This window comes from Fragaria vesca, linkage group LG7 (assembly GCF_000184155.1).
Source record: "Fragaria vesca subsp. vesca linkage group LG7, FraVesHawaii_1.0, whole genome shotgun sequence".
In the NCBI taxonomy this organism is placed as follows: domain Eukaryota; kingdom Viridiplantae; phylum Streptophyta; class Magnoliopsida; order Rosales; family Rosaceae; genus Fragaria; species Fragaria vesca.
In genome coordinates, this window is record NC_020497.1 from 8434410 (window position 1) to 8454331 (window position 19922).

Consider the following 19922-nt stretch of genomic DNA (forward strand, 5'->3'; position numbering starts at 1 on the left):
AGAGAGAGAGAGAGAGAGAGAGAGAGTAGTAGTAGTAGTAGTAGTAGTAGTAGAGAGAGAGAGAGAGAGAGAGAGAGAGAGAGAGACTAACCCCGTTAGTGAGAGAGTGAGAGTTAGTTTGAGATTTAAATTGGATAACCAGTCAAACAGGTAGCAGGTCATCATTAATCTAGTTGGACCAATCATAAGCAACCATGTGGTTAAGGTATCCATACCTTAAGGCACACAAGTATTTGCCTTGTATTAAAAGCAGTTTATACTTTTAATCCATAACTTTTACCCCTTAATTCTTTTCGGTATTGAAAACCCTATTTTATTTTTAAGTTTTATTTGGTACAACTCTTTTTTATTACCTTAATTTAATGAAATTCATTTTATAAATTCTGATCATATCTTGTAACTTAACATAGTTCATCAAGTTTTATTTATTTTTTTTTTTCATTCATAACCAAGTTTTTTTTTTTGTACACTTCTTTTGATGGGGAGTCTGTGCATGAATGTAAGGCACTTGAGACTAAATTAAGTTCTCTTCTACACTAGAAGATGACCTTCTGGAAACAAAGAGCCAAAGTGTTTTGGTTACAAGAGGGTGATGCTAATACCAAATTTTTTCATCAACTAGCCTCTAATAGAAAACGCAAGAATACTATCCATGGTTTGTTTGATGATGACAGGGTTTGAAGGACGGAAGATAGGCAATTGGAACGTGTGGTGTGTTAGGATATTTTCGTAAATTGTTATTGTCCACCAATCCAATAGATTTCGGGGTAATTGAAAGGGTTGTTTCTAGAGTTGTATCTGATGAGATTAATTCCATGCTTGTGAGAGAAGTGGAGGTTGAGAAAGTGTATGTTGCTTTGCGTCAAATGCACCCATCTAAGTCACCTAGACCAGACATATTTTCTCCCAGTTTTTACTAATTTTTTTTTGGGAGTCGTTGGTGGAGATGTTGTGGAGGCAGTGCGAAGTTTTCTAAGCTCTGATGGTAAGATGCGGTCAATAAACAATACGTTTGTTACCCTTATTCCTAAGGTGAAAGTCCCTCCATATATGAATCAGCTGCGGCCTATTAATTAGCTTATGCAATGTTCTCTATAAGCTCGGGTTTAAAGTGTTAACGAATAGATTGAAGCCTTTGATGAACTCAATCATCTCTCCTTTCCAAGGAGCATTTGTGCCCGGCAGACTCATATCTGATAACTCTATTATTGCCTTTGAAATTGCTCACTTCATGAAGCGTCGGAGGAGGGGTAAGAAAGGTTATGGTGCACTTAAGCTTGATATGAGTAAAGCGTTAAATAGGGTGGAATGGAAGTTTTTAGAGATTGTTATGCTTTGAATGGGGTTTTGTGAGGAATGGGTGAAGCTGGTAATGAGATGTATTTCTACGGTGTACCTTGTGGCCGTTTGGTTCCGGAACAAGGTTTGAGGCAAAGGGATTCAATCTCACCTTACCTATTCCTTATCTGTGCTGAAATATTGTCTAGACTTATCACTTTGGAGGAGGTACACGGTGGTCTAAGGGGAGTGGAAATATGTAGGGGGGCTCCAAGTGTCTCACATCTTTTCTTTGCATATGATTCCTTTATTTTCTGTAAAGCGGAGACACACGATTGTGTTTCATTGAAGGGTTTATTGTTGATGTATGAAAGATTATCCGGGCAAGAGATTACCCTTGAGAAGAGTTCCATTGCTTTTAGTAAGAATGTTGAGTTTGATGAGCAGGAGCGTTTGGTTAACTTATTGGGTGTACGAAGAGTCGACAAGCATGACAAGTATTTGGGGATTACCAGTGGAGGTAAGCTATTCTAAAGAAGAAGCTTTTGGGTACTTATTTGAGAGAGTGAAGAACAAAACAAAGGGATGGAGGGAGAAACTTCTTAGTGCAGTAGGGAAGGAAGTTTTAATAAAAGCTGTGGTATAGACGGTTCCATTCTATGTTATGAATTGCTTTGAACTTCCAAAATATATGTGTGATGAGATGCATAGTTTGATGTAGGGCTGGGCATCCGAAACCGGTCCCGAAGGCCCGTCCCAATCCCGTCCCTAAAATTCACGGGACGAGACGGGATTTCATTTCAAATATTGAAGGCCCGGCCCAGCCCGTCCCTATTCAAAATTTCAGGTCCGGGTTCGGGACTAGCCCACATAATCCCGAACAGGCCCGTCCCGGCCCGATAACATTAAGCTTTATTTAAATCATGTTTTCCTATATGACTCTACAATGTGGCTTCTCCTATACCGTAAGATTAATCAAGACTTTAACTCTAAAAACCTAAAGTGATGCCAAACAGCCACCTTTCTTCTCTTTCCCCGTCTCTGAGTTCTCTCTAGATCTCCATTCTTAATTCAATTCTCATTCACCAATTCTTCTCACTTCTCATCAATCACCAAATTCGATCATCGATGGGTCAATCATTCACAATCTCTTAGTTCTTTCTCTTGAGATCACAGAGACTACTTGTTGTGGAAAACAATACCAGCTATGCTTCCTATTTTGGCCATGGCGTTTTCTCTATGCCTCCTACTTTATTTACTCAGAAGAAGAGGCGAAGCCTTCTTCATCCATGAAAAAGTTGATGGCGGTGGTGGTGGTGTTGCGTGTGGTGAGTGAAGGATCTGGAGCTGGTGGTGGATTAGATCAGGTATTTCTGTTGCTGACGATATTGAAGATGGATTTAGTCTTTGCGTGGTTGTTTGTTTGGACATGTGAGATGGGTTTTGACTCTTTGTGTCTTTAATTGCGAGGAGTAGAAGGGAGAGAGGATCTTGGGGTTGGATTTTAGCTAGTTTAGTTTCAAACTAGCAGGAGTATTTTGTGTCGGGCAAGATTTTCCGGGATCCCGAATTAGTCCCGGTCCCGTCTCGGATCCAATTGGGCTCCGGGACCTTCGGGATAAGTTATGAAAAACGATGATCCCGTCTCGTCCCGTCCTTATCCAAAATTTCGGGATCGGGATCGGGATCACCCTAATCCCGGCTCGTCCCAGCCCATGCCCAGCCCTAGTTTGATGGCAAGGTTTTGGTGGGGGGATACAAAAGATAAAGGAAGAATCCATTGGCTTTTGATTGGAGAAGTTGTGTGCTTCAAAGGAGGGTGGACTAGGTTTTCGGAATATGCATGATTTCAACTTAGCATTGTTGGCCAAACAATGCAAAGGCGACGCTTAGTTGAGTGGCGCCGGACGTGCATAGGTCTGAGCTAGCTGACCGGTGGATGCTGTGTAGATGCATTCAAGTCTCAGGAAAGGTGGGTGCCCAGATCAAAATCGATGGGTTTTTCAGTTTTTTTGGTGTTGCTAAATGTACCCAACAAACTTTGTATACCTGGCAAAATTATAAACATTCTATATAAACTCAACGACTTTCCAATAAAGCTCTTCTTTGGTTAAAAGGTTAAACCCAGCAAAACTCACGCCTAAAACTTGCACCCAGTAAAACCCAGGTTAAAAATTTTCCATTTAACACAGGTTTTTTTTTGTTTTTTTGTTTATTCGGTGTAAAACAGAAAGTGTAATTAGATTGGGAATCACGAGATTTAATCTATACAAAGGAAAACTAGGGATACGATCTAGATGTACTTGGTTTGGCAGAGATGTTGATTTTTCAATGTAATTAAGGATTTCCAATATGGGTGTTTTTGTTTTCCATCAAAAACAAGGTCGACGCATAGTTAAGGTTGAGCAAGGTTGCTTGGATAGTTGTTGAGTAACTGGACACTTTTCATTGCTTTGCTTCTGTATTTGTTTTAGGTTTTCAATGTCTTTTGCCAAGATGTTGTTTTTTCTTTGCAAATTGTTTTTCCTAGTGTACTAATATGGTGAAAGATATGCTAGGATTTTGTTTGTCAATATCATGTGTATTAATGCTTGAAGCAATCACAACAAAGTAGAACTCAAAACTTTTATTTTTTTTTTTACTAACAAAGTGGAAAGGATATGGGTTTAAAGTTCGGCTGGAATGAAGAACAGTGCGTTCTTGTTAAAACTGTCGAAAGCACTTAGAACTGTTGGGTACATGGAGCTTCAGATTTTATGGTTTGTTTTGTTATTATCCTAATTATCATGACCGTTTATGTCAATTCACACGAGGATAAAATTGTCTTTTCAAATAAAACTGTTTTGCTGGGTTATTTGCTGGGTACATCTAGAAACACCCTTTTGTTTATGGGTTTTTTTCTTTCTCTCAGTTATCAACTCAGTTTAGAGTAAAATGCATGATAACGTGTGGTTGTAAAGAGAGAGTAATAGAGAGTAAAGAGAACAGATAACCATCATTTTATTCATATGATATGATCGTTTTTATATAGGGATTACATAACATCTTTAGTTGTTATACAAGTAAAAATATTTTTGATATCCTATCTCTATCGGAATTAGGATTTATTTATTTAACTAGCATTAGACGAGGCACATATGTAAAATACTTCTCTTCTAAAAACATCCGAATCTTTTGCGGACTCCCCAAATATTAAACTCTCTCACGTCACACCTTCTCCATACGGCGTCGCACCGCCTTAGAACATAGACGACCACCACCGCGACCATCCTCTCTCTCTTTCTCTCGGTGTTGAAGCAAAAACAGGCAGCTTTCTCTCCGACGAATACTCCCCCGGCGACGACATGGTTCTGTCACAGAGGCTTCACGAGGCCTTCAAAGGCACGGTCGAGAAGATCACAGGCCCCCGCACCGTCTCCGCTTTCAAAGAGAAAGGCGTTCTCAGCGTCTCCGAGTTCGTCACCGCCGGCGATAACCTCGTCTCCAAGTGCCCTACCTGGTCCTGGTATTCCATTCCACTCTTTTCCCCAAATTCAATTAATTTCAATTGTTGTCGAGCAAAGAATCCAGCTTTAAACCCTATCAAAATCTATGATTACATGATCGGAAAATCAATTTCGCCCTAATGTGGATTCAAACCGTGATTATATGTATATGATGATTAATAATGACAGAAATTTGGTCGTATTGCCTGTGTTTATTTGCAATTGATTTTCGGTTTCGATTCGGATTGTGTTAGGGAATCAGGGGAGCCGAGCAAGAGGAAGCCATACCTACCGTCTGAGAAGCAGTATTTGATTACTAGAAATGGTATTTAGTCATATCACACTGCTCTATTTGCTATACCGTTGTGCTTGGTTGTGTTGCTTGTGCTTTTACTTATGCTGGGAATTTTCTTAATCTTATCAGTCCCTTGTTTACGGAGGGCTGCTAGTGTGGAAGAGGAGTATGAGGCTGCAGGCATGGAAGTTCTTATCGATAATGAAGATAATGATGGCTGGTTGGCAACACACGGGAAGCCAAAGGAGCCAAAGGGTAAGCGTCTTTTTTCTCTTTTAAAGTTACATGGCAATATTATCATGGAACCTTTGGACTCAGACTGTTTGTTATCTTTATAAGATAGAAGTAGCGAGGAGGAAAACTTTCCTTCCATTGACAGTTTAGAAATCAGCAAGGATAACTCTGTGAACTCAGCCCCCTCCCAAGGTGGGGCGGAAGATGAAGACGATATCCCTGACATGGCTGATTTTGAAGAAGCTGACAACATTGAAATAGATCCGGTAAGTGCTCAATTGTCGTGCATAAGTTGTGAATAGAACACTTATTGTAGTTTGTGATCAATAGTAATCTATTTGTGTACATAAATCATAATACGGTCATTCACGTCTCTTTTAAACTTCATGGCTGGATACTGGCTTTACCAAGTTTAATCTCGTAACTAAATTGTAGATGAGACACATAATTCAGCTTTATTGGTAGCAACTTTTGGGGGAGGGGGGATTTGCCCTCCTCTTTGAAGGTGAGGTGTAACTTTTAATTGGCTTATGTCCAGTTCCTCCTATGGTTAAAACAGAGTTTGCTTGAACTCTAGAAAATATCTTGTATTGTATGAAAAGTAAGCTCAAAGGTGATGATGATTTGGAAAAGGAGAGCTGGAGGAGTACAAGTATCTCTTATATGTGTATGACTAATAGGGAGAGTGTATGTCGCAACTAAAGAGGCTACTGCTCTATCCAATATGTAGGTACTTTGTTCCAAAAATCAATTATGGTTTGAGAAGTTGTTCCTTGGTCTACTCATGTAATGTTTTGATATCCCCACAGAACAATGTATTCCCCATAGGACGATGATTCTTTTGGATTTCACTTCTTTTTTTAGTATTGTTATTACCATGATGCATTTGGACCGTGCAAATGATCTCTGCTCGGTCAATTCATTATATGTCTACGGGGCTAACAAGTAATTTGGTTAAACTGCAGGGAACATATCTTGTTGCTCATGAACCTGATGACGACAATATTTTACGGACCCGAACATATGATGTCAGCATTACGTAAGATTTATTTTTTTTTTTTTCACTTACTCTTTTCCCCATCTGGAACCCAGAAGCACATGCCTTTTGGAGAAACTGTTTATCATTCAATGTTTTTAATAATAAATTGCTTTCTGGATAATCAAAGGTTTTGACTTTATTTCACTTACAGGTATGATAAATATTACCAAACTCCTCGGGTGTGGCTTACTGGCTATGATGAGGTTTGTCCCTGCAAATTTTTCTTTTCCTTTTGCAGGTGTCTATGGTTTTCAATAAATGCTGTCAATTTGGTATTCAACTGAGCCAGTTGCATGTTAGGTCATGACCAAAGAAAGTTTCATGCCGAGATTTTATTGCTCCCAATATTCTGTGGCTTATATGCTCAATGTTGTCTGGTTTGGTAGAATTTCACACAGGATTAGATAATTAAAGTTCTCATTTCGGAAAAGATTATTAGAGTTTTAGTTCATCAGAAGTTCATAACAAAGACAAAGACGGAAACTAGAAAGATACTGGAAAAATGGAAGTTTCTGCTACTGTGCTTGATGGAATTTTGTAAATACATGGCTCCAATAATGTATTCTTTGATTTCACGTCGTGTTAATTGCTTCAATTGTTTGTTAAATAATTCAAGTGCTCCTATGGTTACACCTTTTAATGCATTCAGCCAGATTTGCTGTATGGATATCCCAGTCTGTCTAACTTGTTCGTTAATATGTATCTTTTGTTAATTCAAAGACTTGTTGGATTGATTTCATTCTTTTTCCAATTCCTCACAGTCAAGGATGCTTTTACAAGCAGAGCTTGTACTTGAAGATGTCAGTCAAGATCATGCACGCAAAACTGTGAGTTGATTCTTTAGAATCATATGATTCCTTTATTATTTTTTCAATGATTAAGATGTGTCTTCCTTGATATCCAAGTACATCTATATTAGTGAAGATAGATAGGAGTTGTATCATCATGGCTTCTCTGCCCTCTGGTTGTGAGTCTAAACAATTCCGTGTGGATAATGACATATCAACAGGATTTTTTCTTTAGTTCTTTTTGTTTATGTGGTCATTAGGCCACTGACTTCAATTTTACTTGTCACATTATATAAACTAGTGTTTCTAATGCTATGAAATTTGTTACCTCTAAATTCCCCAAGTAGTCATTTTCAACTCTAAAATGATCTTCCTTAGGCTATGCGTGCACAGCTCACACATTCCTTTGTATCCAGTGTCCCATATCCCTTTGTGGTAAATGATGGCTGTTTCAATGCAGGTAACTATTGAGGATCATCCTCACTTGCCCGGGAAGCATGCATCTGTCCATCCCTGCCGACATGGAGCTGTGATGAAGAAAATAATTGATGTACTAATGTCACGTGGAGTGGAACCAGAAGTTGATAAGTAATTTTCTGTCTCAACTCACTCATACTTTTAGTTCTGTTGCTTGTTTTGTTTGGTTATTTGAAACATAACGTCATCAAGGCTTGCATTTGGGCCATAGGAGTCAGAAAGGTTTGGTTTCAAAATAAGGTTCCAAATTGAGCACATAGATAGTAGAGATTAATGCTAAGAATTGAAACCTTTGATAGTTTTATATCAAAATCCTGTGGTAGTTCTCCAGGTTACATATCATATTAGTCAGTCAGTCATGAACTGTTGCTATCAAGGACATATATAGCTCCACCGGTGTCTCCGGGTCTTGATACATTTTGCTATCATTAGGCACTAGGGAAGTCAGTAGTGAAGGCCATAGGTGGTATGGTGATGCATATACTAGATCAGTAGCGAATGTATATGCATGCTAATATAATATTTTCATTTTCCAAAGTTTCAATTAAATATAAGTTCTTGATACTAAATTTATATGTGCCAATTGGAATATTTACACATAAGTTTTCAGATATCCATCCTACATTGACATTCATGGCTTGATTCACTGGACCGGTATGTGGAACTGTCAATGGCAATACTTATCATTCTGTTTTATTTTCTTGTAGGTACCTTTTCTTGTTCTTGAAATTCGTTGCCTCTGTGATTCCAACCATCGAATATGACTATACAATGGACTTTGATCTGGGCAGTTCCAGCAGTTGAGCATTGACAGAGGTAATCCTTGTCTAGCAAGTGTTTTTATTCTTCATTTTTCAAGCATTGATGGGAATAAATGAGTGCAGTAACTATGCCACCATTCCTTTACTGGTGTTTTGTTGTATGATACTTTAGTTTCGCTACTGCATAGACCTTGCACCCACAGTTTTTATCCCATCCTATAGTGGAACATAGTCGCATAGTCAAGAGGAGAATTGTATAAAACAATGTTATTTGGCATGTTCAGTTGATTATTTTGTGTCTCACATACCCCATTCTGATATTGAACAGCAGGTTGTTTATCACCTGCTTCACTGGACTTACTGTTTGATATGTAGCAGATTGTAAATGCGATTGGGGTGATATAGATTGGAATTGGAAGTAAAGTTTGCTGCTTTTGGCATATCCACGAAATCTTCTCCCACTCAAATTATGCTTAATTGCTTGTACAGATGGCTAAATTGTTTAGTTGTTGACGTGTTGCTGTACAAAATTTCCCATCTACTATTTGATAAGGTTGTGCCAAGTTAGTTTTAACTGTACTGATTGCACAAACAGTATATAATATAACATTCATGAGTCTTGTTCCCCCATTCAAGCAATTGTGTTAGTACAAAGATTCATGCAATTCCTCGTCTCTTCTCTACTTGGCTTTTCAGGCTCTTAGCAAAGTTACAATCAGAAATTCAGAATTGCTGGTCTTTTAGCTAGCTCTAAGTAAGAAATATTAATAATTGCACTTGGTGTCCTTTCATTTTTAAAACAGAAAAGAGCAATAAATTGCGTTTAGTGGAATATTTTTGAAATTATCAAAAACAAAAGTTGAAAATATTTTCTAAATTTAAAGTACTGTTTTGTTCGGTAACCTTTTAGAGAATGATTTATAGATAACAAGTTTTAGAAATGAAATACGAAATTGAGATGGTGATCTCCAACTAATGTGTAAAACATTTCATATAGGTGCCTTCTTGACAAGTTCACGCTCACGGATAGCATGAAATTTAGTGACAAGTTTATCTTGAGGAGTCAAATTCTCTTTGATTATAGGAACATCTGTAAAAATCTCTTGCCATTTTGATAACAATGGAAACTCATCCTTCTGCAATTAGCTTCACGTTAGCTACCTCTTCAAACACGTTATCATGATGTGCAAGCCATCCGACGGCAGTATCTGCAAACCCAATTTGCTCTCTCCCCCAAAGAACTTTCCATTAAGCTCTTCCTCCAAATACCTCAAGCGCTCCTTTGCTTTCACAATAGCTTCCTCTTTCTCTTTCCCTTTACTGCACAATGTAAAGGCGGCTATGTAAGGGTGTCCCATATTTTCTTTATGTTTTCCTTGGCAAATATCAAACACTACTAACATTGAAATGAAGAAAAATTACAAAACCCAAGAAATGGATTTTTCTTTGTTCTATTACGTACCCAAGAAATGGATTGGAAGTTGGAACACCAAACATATGGAAACAAAATTGAACAAAGGAACATGACTACAAGTAAACAACATATAGATAAACATGACTAAAGTTTATCTACGTACCCTGAACATGACTAAAGTTTTTCATGTCTTTCCATTATCGATCTTGTGCTCTCCCATGTAACTGACATTCTTGGATTTAAACTTAAAGAAACTGTGCAGGAGAATGAAGACGTACAAAATAATTCACCGCCGTTGCGTGAGAATTCAGTCAATTGAAACGTTCCGAGATTGATTATGGCCTCATGTTAGCAAAAAGAGAACCGTTGTATGAGTATTAGTGGTGTCAATATCTAAGACATACGTTGAAGTCCAGGTTCTTTGTGAAGATGGGGTTCTGATACAGGGCAACGGTTCACACTGAATCTGAAAAATTTTGGAAATATGTTTTTGAAAACGTTATCGAACTGGTAACCCTAAACATTTTCAAAAGGAGAATGAGTTATATGGAATTACAATTTGAAACTGAACAAAGCTGGTGTCAAAATTGAGATCACTCTGCTGTTACTATAAATGAATGAATATCTCAATAGCATTTACATTACATCTCTAAAGAAATGTTGTACACTAATACATCGGACACTAACAAACTGCTTTCACAATTCTAAAGGAACCTAAAGGCTACTTGAAGATCTTACTCTACCCTTCTACTAAAATATGTACGAAAAGCCGTCACTGCTTCATCTATGTTCTATATTCGGCAGAAACAAACCCTAAAATAGGATACTACAAGACTCAAAGAAGGCACACTTATAAACATGAGATCTTATTCTGAAGCACACATGCTGCATTGACAATAGAAAAACCACTGAAATGGATCAACATCGGATAAGCCTGCAATGCTTGATTTTGAACATTATAATGCGCACTAAATTGAGTCAAAATAACAACCTAAAAGCAGAACCAGCAAAACTAAGATCAGCACTCTTTGGTGAAGGGAAGGTGATCCTAACCAAGGCTGCAAATGTTCTCTACAATTTCACTAATAACAATACAGGTGAGAACTGGCGAGGATTCCTAATGGTTCACATGCAAGACGCAGATCGCACAAAAGTTGCATCCATCTCCGTGTATACATCGATTAGATGTACACAGATTTTATGTCATTTGGCCCAAAACTGATGGAACATTTCGGACATTTCCTCTGGCGAGATTCAACTACTTTTTGCACGCAGGGATTGCAGAACAAGTGATAGCATTTTGTAATGACAACCTGCATTAATAAAAAGGAAGAAAAATAAGCATATCCAGATATCATAGCATTGATGAACGTATTATTTATAGTGTAATCATATGTTATTATTTAGCATAGTGAATACTCATAATCACAGGTTTTCAACCTTGACCTTCAATAGCTAAAATCATTACCAAACGAGATTTGTCCCTGACATCAAATAACCTCAAATCTCTATACTACAAAAGCAACATGAGAAATGGAGATTTACATCTAAATTAAAACTGCAACCTCATCCATGATTTTATGAAAACATGTTTAAATGCATGGCAGAATACCAATAAGAATCAACATAGGTCAGGTGAGATATCCACAAATAAATACCACAAACTGATAGAAACGTGTTAAACCCATTTGACCAGGTCAAAGTTTTACTTGCAAGTATCTTTTTGCTTTATGTATTGTCTGCCATCCTTCCTCATTATGTGTATGTTCAAGCTCTAAGATTTATGTCACATTATATGCTGTTAGTATATATTTCATAAGTGGTAGACCATATCTACTCTCAAACTTCGCATGTTGGTTACTTGACTGGAATATCATCCCCCCACACCCCCCCCCCCCACCCCAAAAAAAAGAAGAAGCTGTGAATGAAATGAGGGCAATGAATAACAGAATTGACCCGACAAATACCTGTTTTGTTCTGTCAAGGCAGATATCACACTTCAATATCTCCCGGTATTCTCCAAGTTCCTGTTGAAGTTTTTCAACAATTGACAAACCCTCTGTCTGTGCTTGAAGCCGACCGGCTTTTCTTTTCAAAGCTTCTAATTCCTCTTCTATTCTTTTCTTTTTAAGCCTAATAAAAACAGGAGATGAGTTCATAACAACATTATAAAAAAAATAAAAAATAAAATGGAAGCATAGAATTCTCTGTACCTTTCTTTCTCTAGTTCTATCTGCATCTCGGACAGAGTCAACCGACCCTTAACAACTTTAGACAGTGATTCCTCTAGAGAATCCCGAGCTTGCTGTGATGACCTTCTCACATCCATCAACCTCTTCTGGGTATTCTCCAGTTGAACTGCACCTTGAAACTTATGTTCTGCTAGTCTCTGAAGTTGATCTGAGCATATTTTTAACTGTAAATGAAGTACTTGACAATCAGTTTTAACCCTAAACTTTTTAAGAATATATGTTCAGTTGTTACATGAGTTCCAGAAGCACCTGATCTTCGATCCGAGCAGCTTTCATCTCATAGAAATTAAGAGATGCATGGCCTTGTTGAATTTCCCTCTCCATCTTACGTTTGTCCATGAGTACAGCGTTCTGTGTCTGTCTTGCCCTCACACCCTCTAAAACAAGCTGAAAGAAGAGAGCACAAATTATAATTTAGTATGGCAACAGATATCTTTCCAAGAGTTTAGCATGCAACTCTAACATAAGCGTTCTCCTATAGAAAAAATGTTGGGGTGGGAATCTAGTTTCCTAGTATATCGCCGTTGTGCCTCCAAATAACTTCATTCAAGCAACTGAAGCAAGAGTCAAATAAGAGAGGCAAATAAACAAAATAACATCGAGAAACTTCTAAATACCGCTGAGCAAAACAGAGTAGACCAACTCAATTACCTTAAAAAAAATACTATACTAAACGGAAATGGGAGAAAGAATGATTAGCACTTCATCAACATACATTAAAATTACAGAAAATTGATTTAGCAATGTAGCGTCCACACCGCACATTACAATTGTATGACTCTCACAAGCAATTACACATACAAAGTCCATAGCACCGTTAAAAGCATCAGGAAAAGGAAAGAAAAGGAAATATATGTTGTGTTAGACCAATCACCTTAATGTTATAGTCATCTCGCTCGGTAATTTGCTGCAGTAGATGCTGGTTTTGAGTTTGCATATCATCATAAGCTTGTCCAATTGTCTGAAGACATCAAACTAAAAACATAAGATTTTCACCTACCAATGACGATACAAAGATATATCCATATATAAAGGGTACCAACCTCAATTTCAGCCAAGTAGGCCTCATTTTCTTCAGTCTTGGATTTCAGAACATCAGCAAGTCTCACCTTATTCCTGAGAATATGAAGTGAAAACATATACAAATTAAAATCACAATTCCTGAGCGTCATTTAGGTGTCGTCTGGTTCACTATGTTTTCACTTGTTCTTACCAAAATTTGCTTGTTCCCTCTATTCACGAAAAAAAAAAAAAAAGTTTCAACTTTTAACCAACATGAACAAATAAGAACCTTTTAGAAGCTTCAAGCCTCTGTCTGAGGTCAGCAATCTCAGCTTCTACAGCAGCAAGCCTTTGTTGAGAAGTGGCCTCAGCTTCATTTGCTTTCTTAACTCGTAATTCTAAATTATGTTCATCAAGAGATGATTTTAAACATTCAACATGAGCCCATGCCTTGCACTCCAAATCTCTAGCTTCCATGACATCCCTGCAAATGGATGAAATTGAAGATGTCCATCACACGTGTACCTTTGCATACAATCAAACATAGTAAACTAAGTAGAGTAAATGAACAGAATTCTTATATTAAGAGAACATAATATTACACTTATGAATTCTGAGTTGATATAAAAATGAACGATTTAAAATACGAAAAAAAAAAAAAAAATACCATTTCTGAATTCTGATGCACAGATTTAATGCATGGGAAATGAGCTTTCTTTCAAGTTAAGTCGCTGTCAGTAATTCATTCAAGGATTACTGTGTAACTTATTCAATTTTAATAACTGCTGCAGTAACTAAGTCAGCTTTTATGGAACAGAAATAACACTATGAATGCAATCAGTGTTTTTTTGCATAAGTTTAGCATTTTTTCTTCACTGCTCCACACTTCGGTATCTTAGCCAGATTTGTCCTTAAGAAAATCTCCGCTCCAGCACTATTTAGAGTAAATTGGATTCCAGTTCCCAAAGTGTTTAGGCTGTCTTGAAATTTATTTGCATCAACTTGTAAGACAGTTTCTTATAGAGAATGCAAAACAGATTCAAAGTCTTTGATATGTCATCAGAAGAAATATGAAGTCATATTTTGCAACTTATATCAACTAAAATCTTCTAAAAAATAAAAATAAAAAACTTATATTAGCTAAAATCTGTCAGTTAATGCAAATAAACACTTGTATTGCTCGAAAAATAAACACTTGCGAAGGCACCTAACCTTGGGTCACTCAATTCATGTCTATACATTTCCAAAAACAGCTTTAACTCTGATTCCGTGTCCTTTAGATCTTGGACCTACATCAAATAACGAGTAAATGGATAATTTAATTAAGCTAAAAGTCCTTTAGATCTTGGACCTACTCCAAATAATGAGTAAATGGAAAATTTAATGCAGCTAAACAGACCGTATCCAATGCCCACAAAAGGAAAAAAAGAGTAATAAAGTAAAGAATTGTATTCCATCACTACTTTCTATTCAATCAATACTTTCTAGTCAAACAGTAATAAAGTAAAGAGTTTTATCCAATCATTACTATCTTTTTAGTCAATTCATTCTAGACATGGTTAAGCACATACACCAACATGGAAAGACCCTTGATGATAAAATCACTGCTGCGTTCACCAATCTTTACAGGACTACATTTCTAAATGTAACTTCGTATAACAGAAGATGGGAAGATTCATTCTATGGCTAAGCACATATACCAATATGGAAAGACCCTTGATGACAAAATCACTGATGCGTTCACCATTCTAAATGTAACTTCGTATATCAGAAGATGGGGGAAGATGCTCATCTTCAGAGTTTTGGATCAATTCATAAACTGAAGACACCTACAAAGTCTAATGAAACATGGTTTGCACCAAATGATAATTGATCAATACTCCATACATATCTGGTCAATACAAGTGCGATATTTTTTTTCCAACATAGAGAAATGAATGTTATTGATGAAGTAACGGACAATATAAAACAACATGGATGAACATCCATTTAGAGCACTATAAACAAGGTAAAAAAAAAAAAAAGGACATTACTTGGTTGGTATAAATCGCAGACCGATCAAGATATATGAAACTAGCACGACCCGAGCGTAAATCAAGTGAAAAGATTGAAAGAATTCCAAAGACACCAAAATGAAAAAAAAAATTAAATATATATATATATATATATATATATCTACAATTTGTAGTAAAACACACAGAAAAAAAAATCAAAGCATATTATTACATATGCATGTCTAAAACACAGACATAATCCAACAGGCCAGCTCAGAGTTTACTCTTTTATCATACTACAATAATTAGGCTACTTAGAAGGGGATAAAACCAAACATAAAAATCAAGTGTTAATACTTTGGAATTATTTAGTCACAAGAAGAAGAGATGCGTACCACAGCTTTCAACTGCTGTATCTCAGTGAGTTGGTCAGAGGATTTTGCAGAAAATGTTTCACACTCTTTCACCTAAGTGGAAAAGGTAAGAGTTTAAATCTCTTTCAGGGTATCCAAGAATTCATTACAGAGCAGAAATACACACCTTCCTATCAAGAATGCTGGAAAGGGACTGCACATCAGCCTGCAAAGAATGAAAATCAGAAGCAGCCTCTTTGTATTTACGTAATTGACCTTGCATGGCACCCATTTGCTCAGGAAACGAAGAAACCAAGGCTTTAAATTCTTCAAGTACTTCTTTCCTTCCTGACATACAAAACATAATTTCAGCAGCAAGTACGAAGAAAGCAGCAGGAATCCCAAAATAGAAGAGAAACTCTTACCTGGTTCTCTTGAAGCCTCTTCAAGCTTAGCTTCCATCCTTTTCTGTTCGTCAATCTGTTTCTGTATCTCTATACCCAGATCAGTAATTCTAGAATCAACAACTGCAGCTGATCTCCGCAAAACATCAACAATGTCATTTTTAACATTTAGTTCCCTCTCCCTCCACACAAGATTATCCTTCTCAACCTACAGAATCAAAGGAATCAGAATTGATTAGCATATGACACTGCATTTGCAAGAAAATTGCAAAGCATACAGAAGGGTTGCAACCTGTAGTTTCTCAATGATGGTTTGGCACTCAAAAACTTCTGATTTCGACTTTTCTATTTGATCTTTGACCAATAGATATGCTTTGGAAGAGGAAATACACTTTGCATTCTTCATCATGTTCTGTCAATTTAAAGTTTCAAAGTTAATTTCATGTCTGAACTAGAACTCAAAACCACAAGATGTGAAAGTAAAGTTCGGCTTGCATTTAGAAAAACCTACAATGAAGACAGCAAAATAACCTGCAAACTAGATAACTGCTGTAATATTTTTATCCGTTCTTCATGAAGGCTTTTGATTTCCATTAGTCGACATGAAGCTTGGTCCTGCAGCACACGGTTCAAATACATAGCCCCTTTCAATATAAGAATTTTCATTAGTTAACAAGAGAGAGAAAGCCAACACAATACCGTGAGCTCTTTGAGAGTAGACTCCATATCTTGCAGATCCTTTTGCTTATCTCTGGCCCTATCAACAGGCTTGTTCAGAAAATTTAAGACAGGGAAAGTTGCCCCTTTTGTAGAATCCCTCTCTGCTTTTAGAATTGCTAGTTGACGATTATTCTCTTCTAATTCACCAAGAGTGGTTTCCAACTCCCCTTCAAAATTCAACCAAAGAATAGCTGACTTTGAGAACAATCATGAGATGAATGACCAACAAGATGGAAATTCATCCATTCTTATTGAAGGTCTGATGAAATGCCAACTAAAATAAATGGCGACAAACAATGAAAGAGCTTTTTCCTTTGATTAAAGACAAATCTAAATGGACAGATGAAAACAACAATCAAATGAAATAAAATGAAACCCACATGGACACCAAAATTATTAGATTAATTAATTTATGTAAAAAATTACCTTTCAGGCGTTTAATCTCTGCTTTATTCTTTGATTCAATGTCCCAGCGGTTATGCAGTTCCCTTGCCAGACCTCTGTGCTTCAGAAGACTATCGCAGAATGCCAATCTCAAGTTCTTAACTTCATTTCTTAAATCATTGGATGCCCTCTGCCTAGACAAGCCTACCAAAAGAAGCAGACAAAAAAGAGGCTGAGGGACAACTCTGAAACAATCGCAATCATAACATATTTGTTAGAAGAAACATTTAAACCTCTAAACTCTCACCATTTTCAGGAAGCTCTTTCAACAGGGCATTGTGCAATGCATCCTTCACATTCCACACATTGTCAATTGCGGCTACTATATTACCTAAAATATTCTGAGTATTTTCCAAGGTAGTTCCTCTATCCTCTTCCATCTTATTACAAATATTATATGTACATGAACTTTCAGTTGCACCAGATTGTGCAAGGCGGTTCAAAAAAGCATCATGCAAGGTAGACAGAGCCCCATCTGACAAACAATACAAAGCAGCCTTTAGCAGCAAGTAGGTTTAAACAATCATTCTGATTCTTCTTATGAGTACAGGAAGTACAAATCATAACAAATTTAAGGCATCTAAAGTTGGGACATCTCTGGTTTCCCAGCTATAAATGAAAATAGAGACAATCACAGTAAGAGAATTAGAACCAGAACAAACAGCAGGGGATTGCGAGAAACATTAAAATTATGCTCATAAGACCACCTAATACCTAAAAGAAATAGGTTATGCTGATGGTGCGTGATGTTCATCTCAACCGTATTCAGTTCATGGCCTAAAGGCATTACATAAATATACAACATAATGGGCAAGCAGTGTGAAGACCATGTCCATAATTTAAAAAAAAACAAAAAAAAAAGAAATTGACCACTATCATTATTAATTATATCTGAAGTGCATGTGCAATATTTATTGAATGAAAACAATATGAACTAGGTAACTAAGTGATTACAGCAAGTAGAATTGTAGAAAGTTATTTCAGGATAGGATTTAATACATAGGCACACACAAAACTTCATGAAGGTAGACCTGTATCTAATCAAGCACTTTATATTATAATTTAACGCAAGAATGGTCCTCACCACGCACGACAAGGTTGTCTTTAACATCTTCCTGACAGGTTGACTTTCTTGAACGGATAGAACAGGATTCCAAGTCTTTAACCAACTATTATAAAAAGAACGGTGTCAAATTCCTCTAAGAAATACACACTACCATATGCATAAATCAAAATGCAGAAATAGACAACGAAAATACTTGAAAAGAGGCAAATAGAGAAACAACGACTACAGCTGTCCTACCTCTTTCCAAGACTTGTTGACCACCATAAGTGTGGGATCATATGGCAGTTGTTTCTTCTTCAACTGGGCCAATTCATTCTCAAGAGCAGAGTACTCGACCTTTTGAGTCTCTAATTTCTGTAGTAGCTTTTGATTTTGATATTGAAGGACAGCAATGTCAAGCTACAAGTCAAAAAAGACAACATAAGTCTACAAACAAGTGAATATAGGTAGTGAAAAATCTCAGCAATGTGACAATAGTGAATGGAACTGAAGATATGTTCAATATAAATTTTCTGGTGTAAGAGCACTTTAAAGAGAATTTGAGATTCCTATTTCATTATAGTACAATTACCCTAGCACACCTTAACAAAAAAAAAAATGAATGTGGAGGTTCCAAAAGCAAATAGATCTAAGGTATACACACGTAAGTGAAAATGAAAAGGTCTACTAACCTACAATAATTCCAATTTCACAACAGCTACAGAGAACTATAGCATGAACACAAAAAACATCATGCAAATACAATATAAGAGAAAAGTCTACTCCCAAACTCTGATGTTACTGATTTAAAACCACACATCATTCCTTAGCACGCAACTAACACTAAAATGGCAATGCCAGTACCCTTATCTCCTGTCATTACAAGTTCGCTTACAAAACCAGTCAATCTACCACCCAAATCGACATCCCTAGCTAGCATACACCGCCTCTATAGATAAAAGTGAAATGCTTAAACCATAGATGGTACTGCAAACCAGAGACTAAAAATTTTGCACTAGCAAAGAGCAACCTATCCCTCTTTCAACACTTCCTAATTCCTTTCACACTAGAAGCAATTAATTAAATTGGTAGCCTAAACACTTCAATCATATTCATAGAGCACGAATTATCCGAATAATTCCGTAAAAAAACAACAACAAAAAAAACCAACGCACCAAGCCACAACATTTGTTCAAACACAAAACCAAATCCCACAGCAACCAAAGGCCTCACCTTCTTATCCTCGGAAAGAGGCAAAAACGGCTGCTTCTTAGCAGCAGCAGCAGCAGCAGCAGCCGTGGGCGACGATATGGAGCTAATATGACGCCGTTTCCGGTCATGCTCACCGGTGCTCCCCATCCGAAAAACCCTAGAAAACCCAGCCTAAACACCTCCACTCATATTCCACAACCAAAACACACCAAAAACCTCTGACCAAACCAATCCAAAACCAATCAATAATCAACAAAACCCTAGCTGAAACCCTAATTTCTCCAAACTCTGATTGAAACCACCGCAGTCGGCAACCAGCCTCCGAATCTCTTCGGCTTTATATCGTGCCCAAGAGAATTTGATCCATCTGGAAATTGAAACCTGGAGGACAGCACAGCACAGAGAGGAGGAAGAAGAAGAAGAAGACAGCCAAGTTCGGAGCACACAGTCTCTCTCTCAGGAAGGAGAGAAAATTAGGAATTAAAATTAAATAAATTGACTTTTATAGCAAACTTAATTGTTTTCTGTCTAGGAATCATGGAAAAGGGGTGGCGAGGATTTCGTGAAGGCCGGGAGGGCGATATGGGGATTTTCGGGAGGGAGTTTCTGTTTGAGGAATCTGATAGGGGGACGTGGCGAGATTTGATTGGTTTCGGGGAGGGTTAAGCATGGGGTGGGGAGGAGGAGATTGAAGCTGTTTTAACCTGGATGGGGGAGCTCTGCAT

General features: G+C 37.2%; 2 protein-coding genes across 2 annotated transcripts; one reads left to right on the top strand and one right to left on the bottom strand.

Annotated features, from left to right (window-relative positions):
* The first annotated feature begins 4393 nt into the window (after positions 1–4393).
* Positions 4394–9031, top strand: LOC101296322 (autophagy-related protein 3-like). Its single transcript, XM_004306958.1, has 10 exons — positions 4394–4783; positions 5018–5088; positions 5188–5313; positions 5398–5558; positions 6258–6331; positions 6483–6534; positions 7093–7158; positions 7580–7707; positions 8304–8412; positions 8736–9031. The coding sequence occupies exons 1-9, from the start codon at positions 4623–4625 to the stop codon at positions 8398–8400; spliced, it is 936 nt and encodes a 311-aa protein (XP_004307006.1). The 5' UTR covers positions 4394–4622; the 3' UTR covers positions 8401–8412; positions 8736–9031.
* Positions 9032–10351: 1320 nt separating this feature from the next.
* LOC101296605 (E3 ubiquitin-protein ligase BRE1-like 1-like) lies at positions 10352–19626 on the bottom strand. Its single transcript, XM_004306959.1, has 19 exons — positions 19219–19626; positions 18244–18405; positions 18025–18109; positions 17188–17415; positions 16923–17084; positions 16476–16663; positions 16308–16391; positions 16069–16188; positions 15798–15984; positions 15560–15720; positions 15415–15486; positions 14238–14314; positions 13315–13509; positions 13067–13139; positions 12898–12984; positions 12273–12410; positions 11985–12187; positions 11739–11904; positions 10352–11084 (listed from the first exon to the last, which is right to left on the bottom strand). Exons 1-19 carry the CDS (start codon positions 19342–19344, stop codon positions 10953–10955), a joined length of 2646 nt encoding a protein of 881 aa, XP_004307007.1. The 5' UTR covers positions 19345–19626; the 3' UTR covers positions 10352–10952.
* Between the last annotated feature and the right edge of the window lie 296 nt (positions 19627–19922).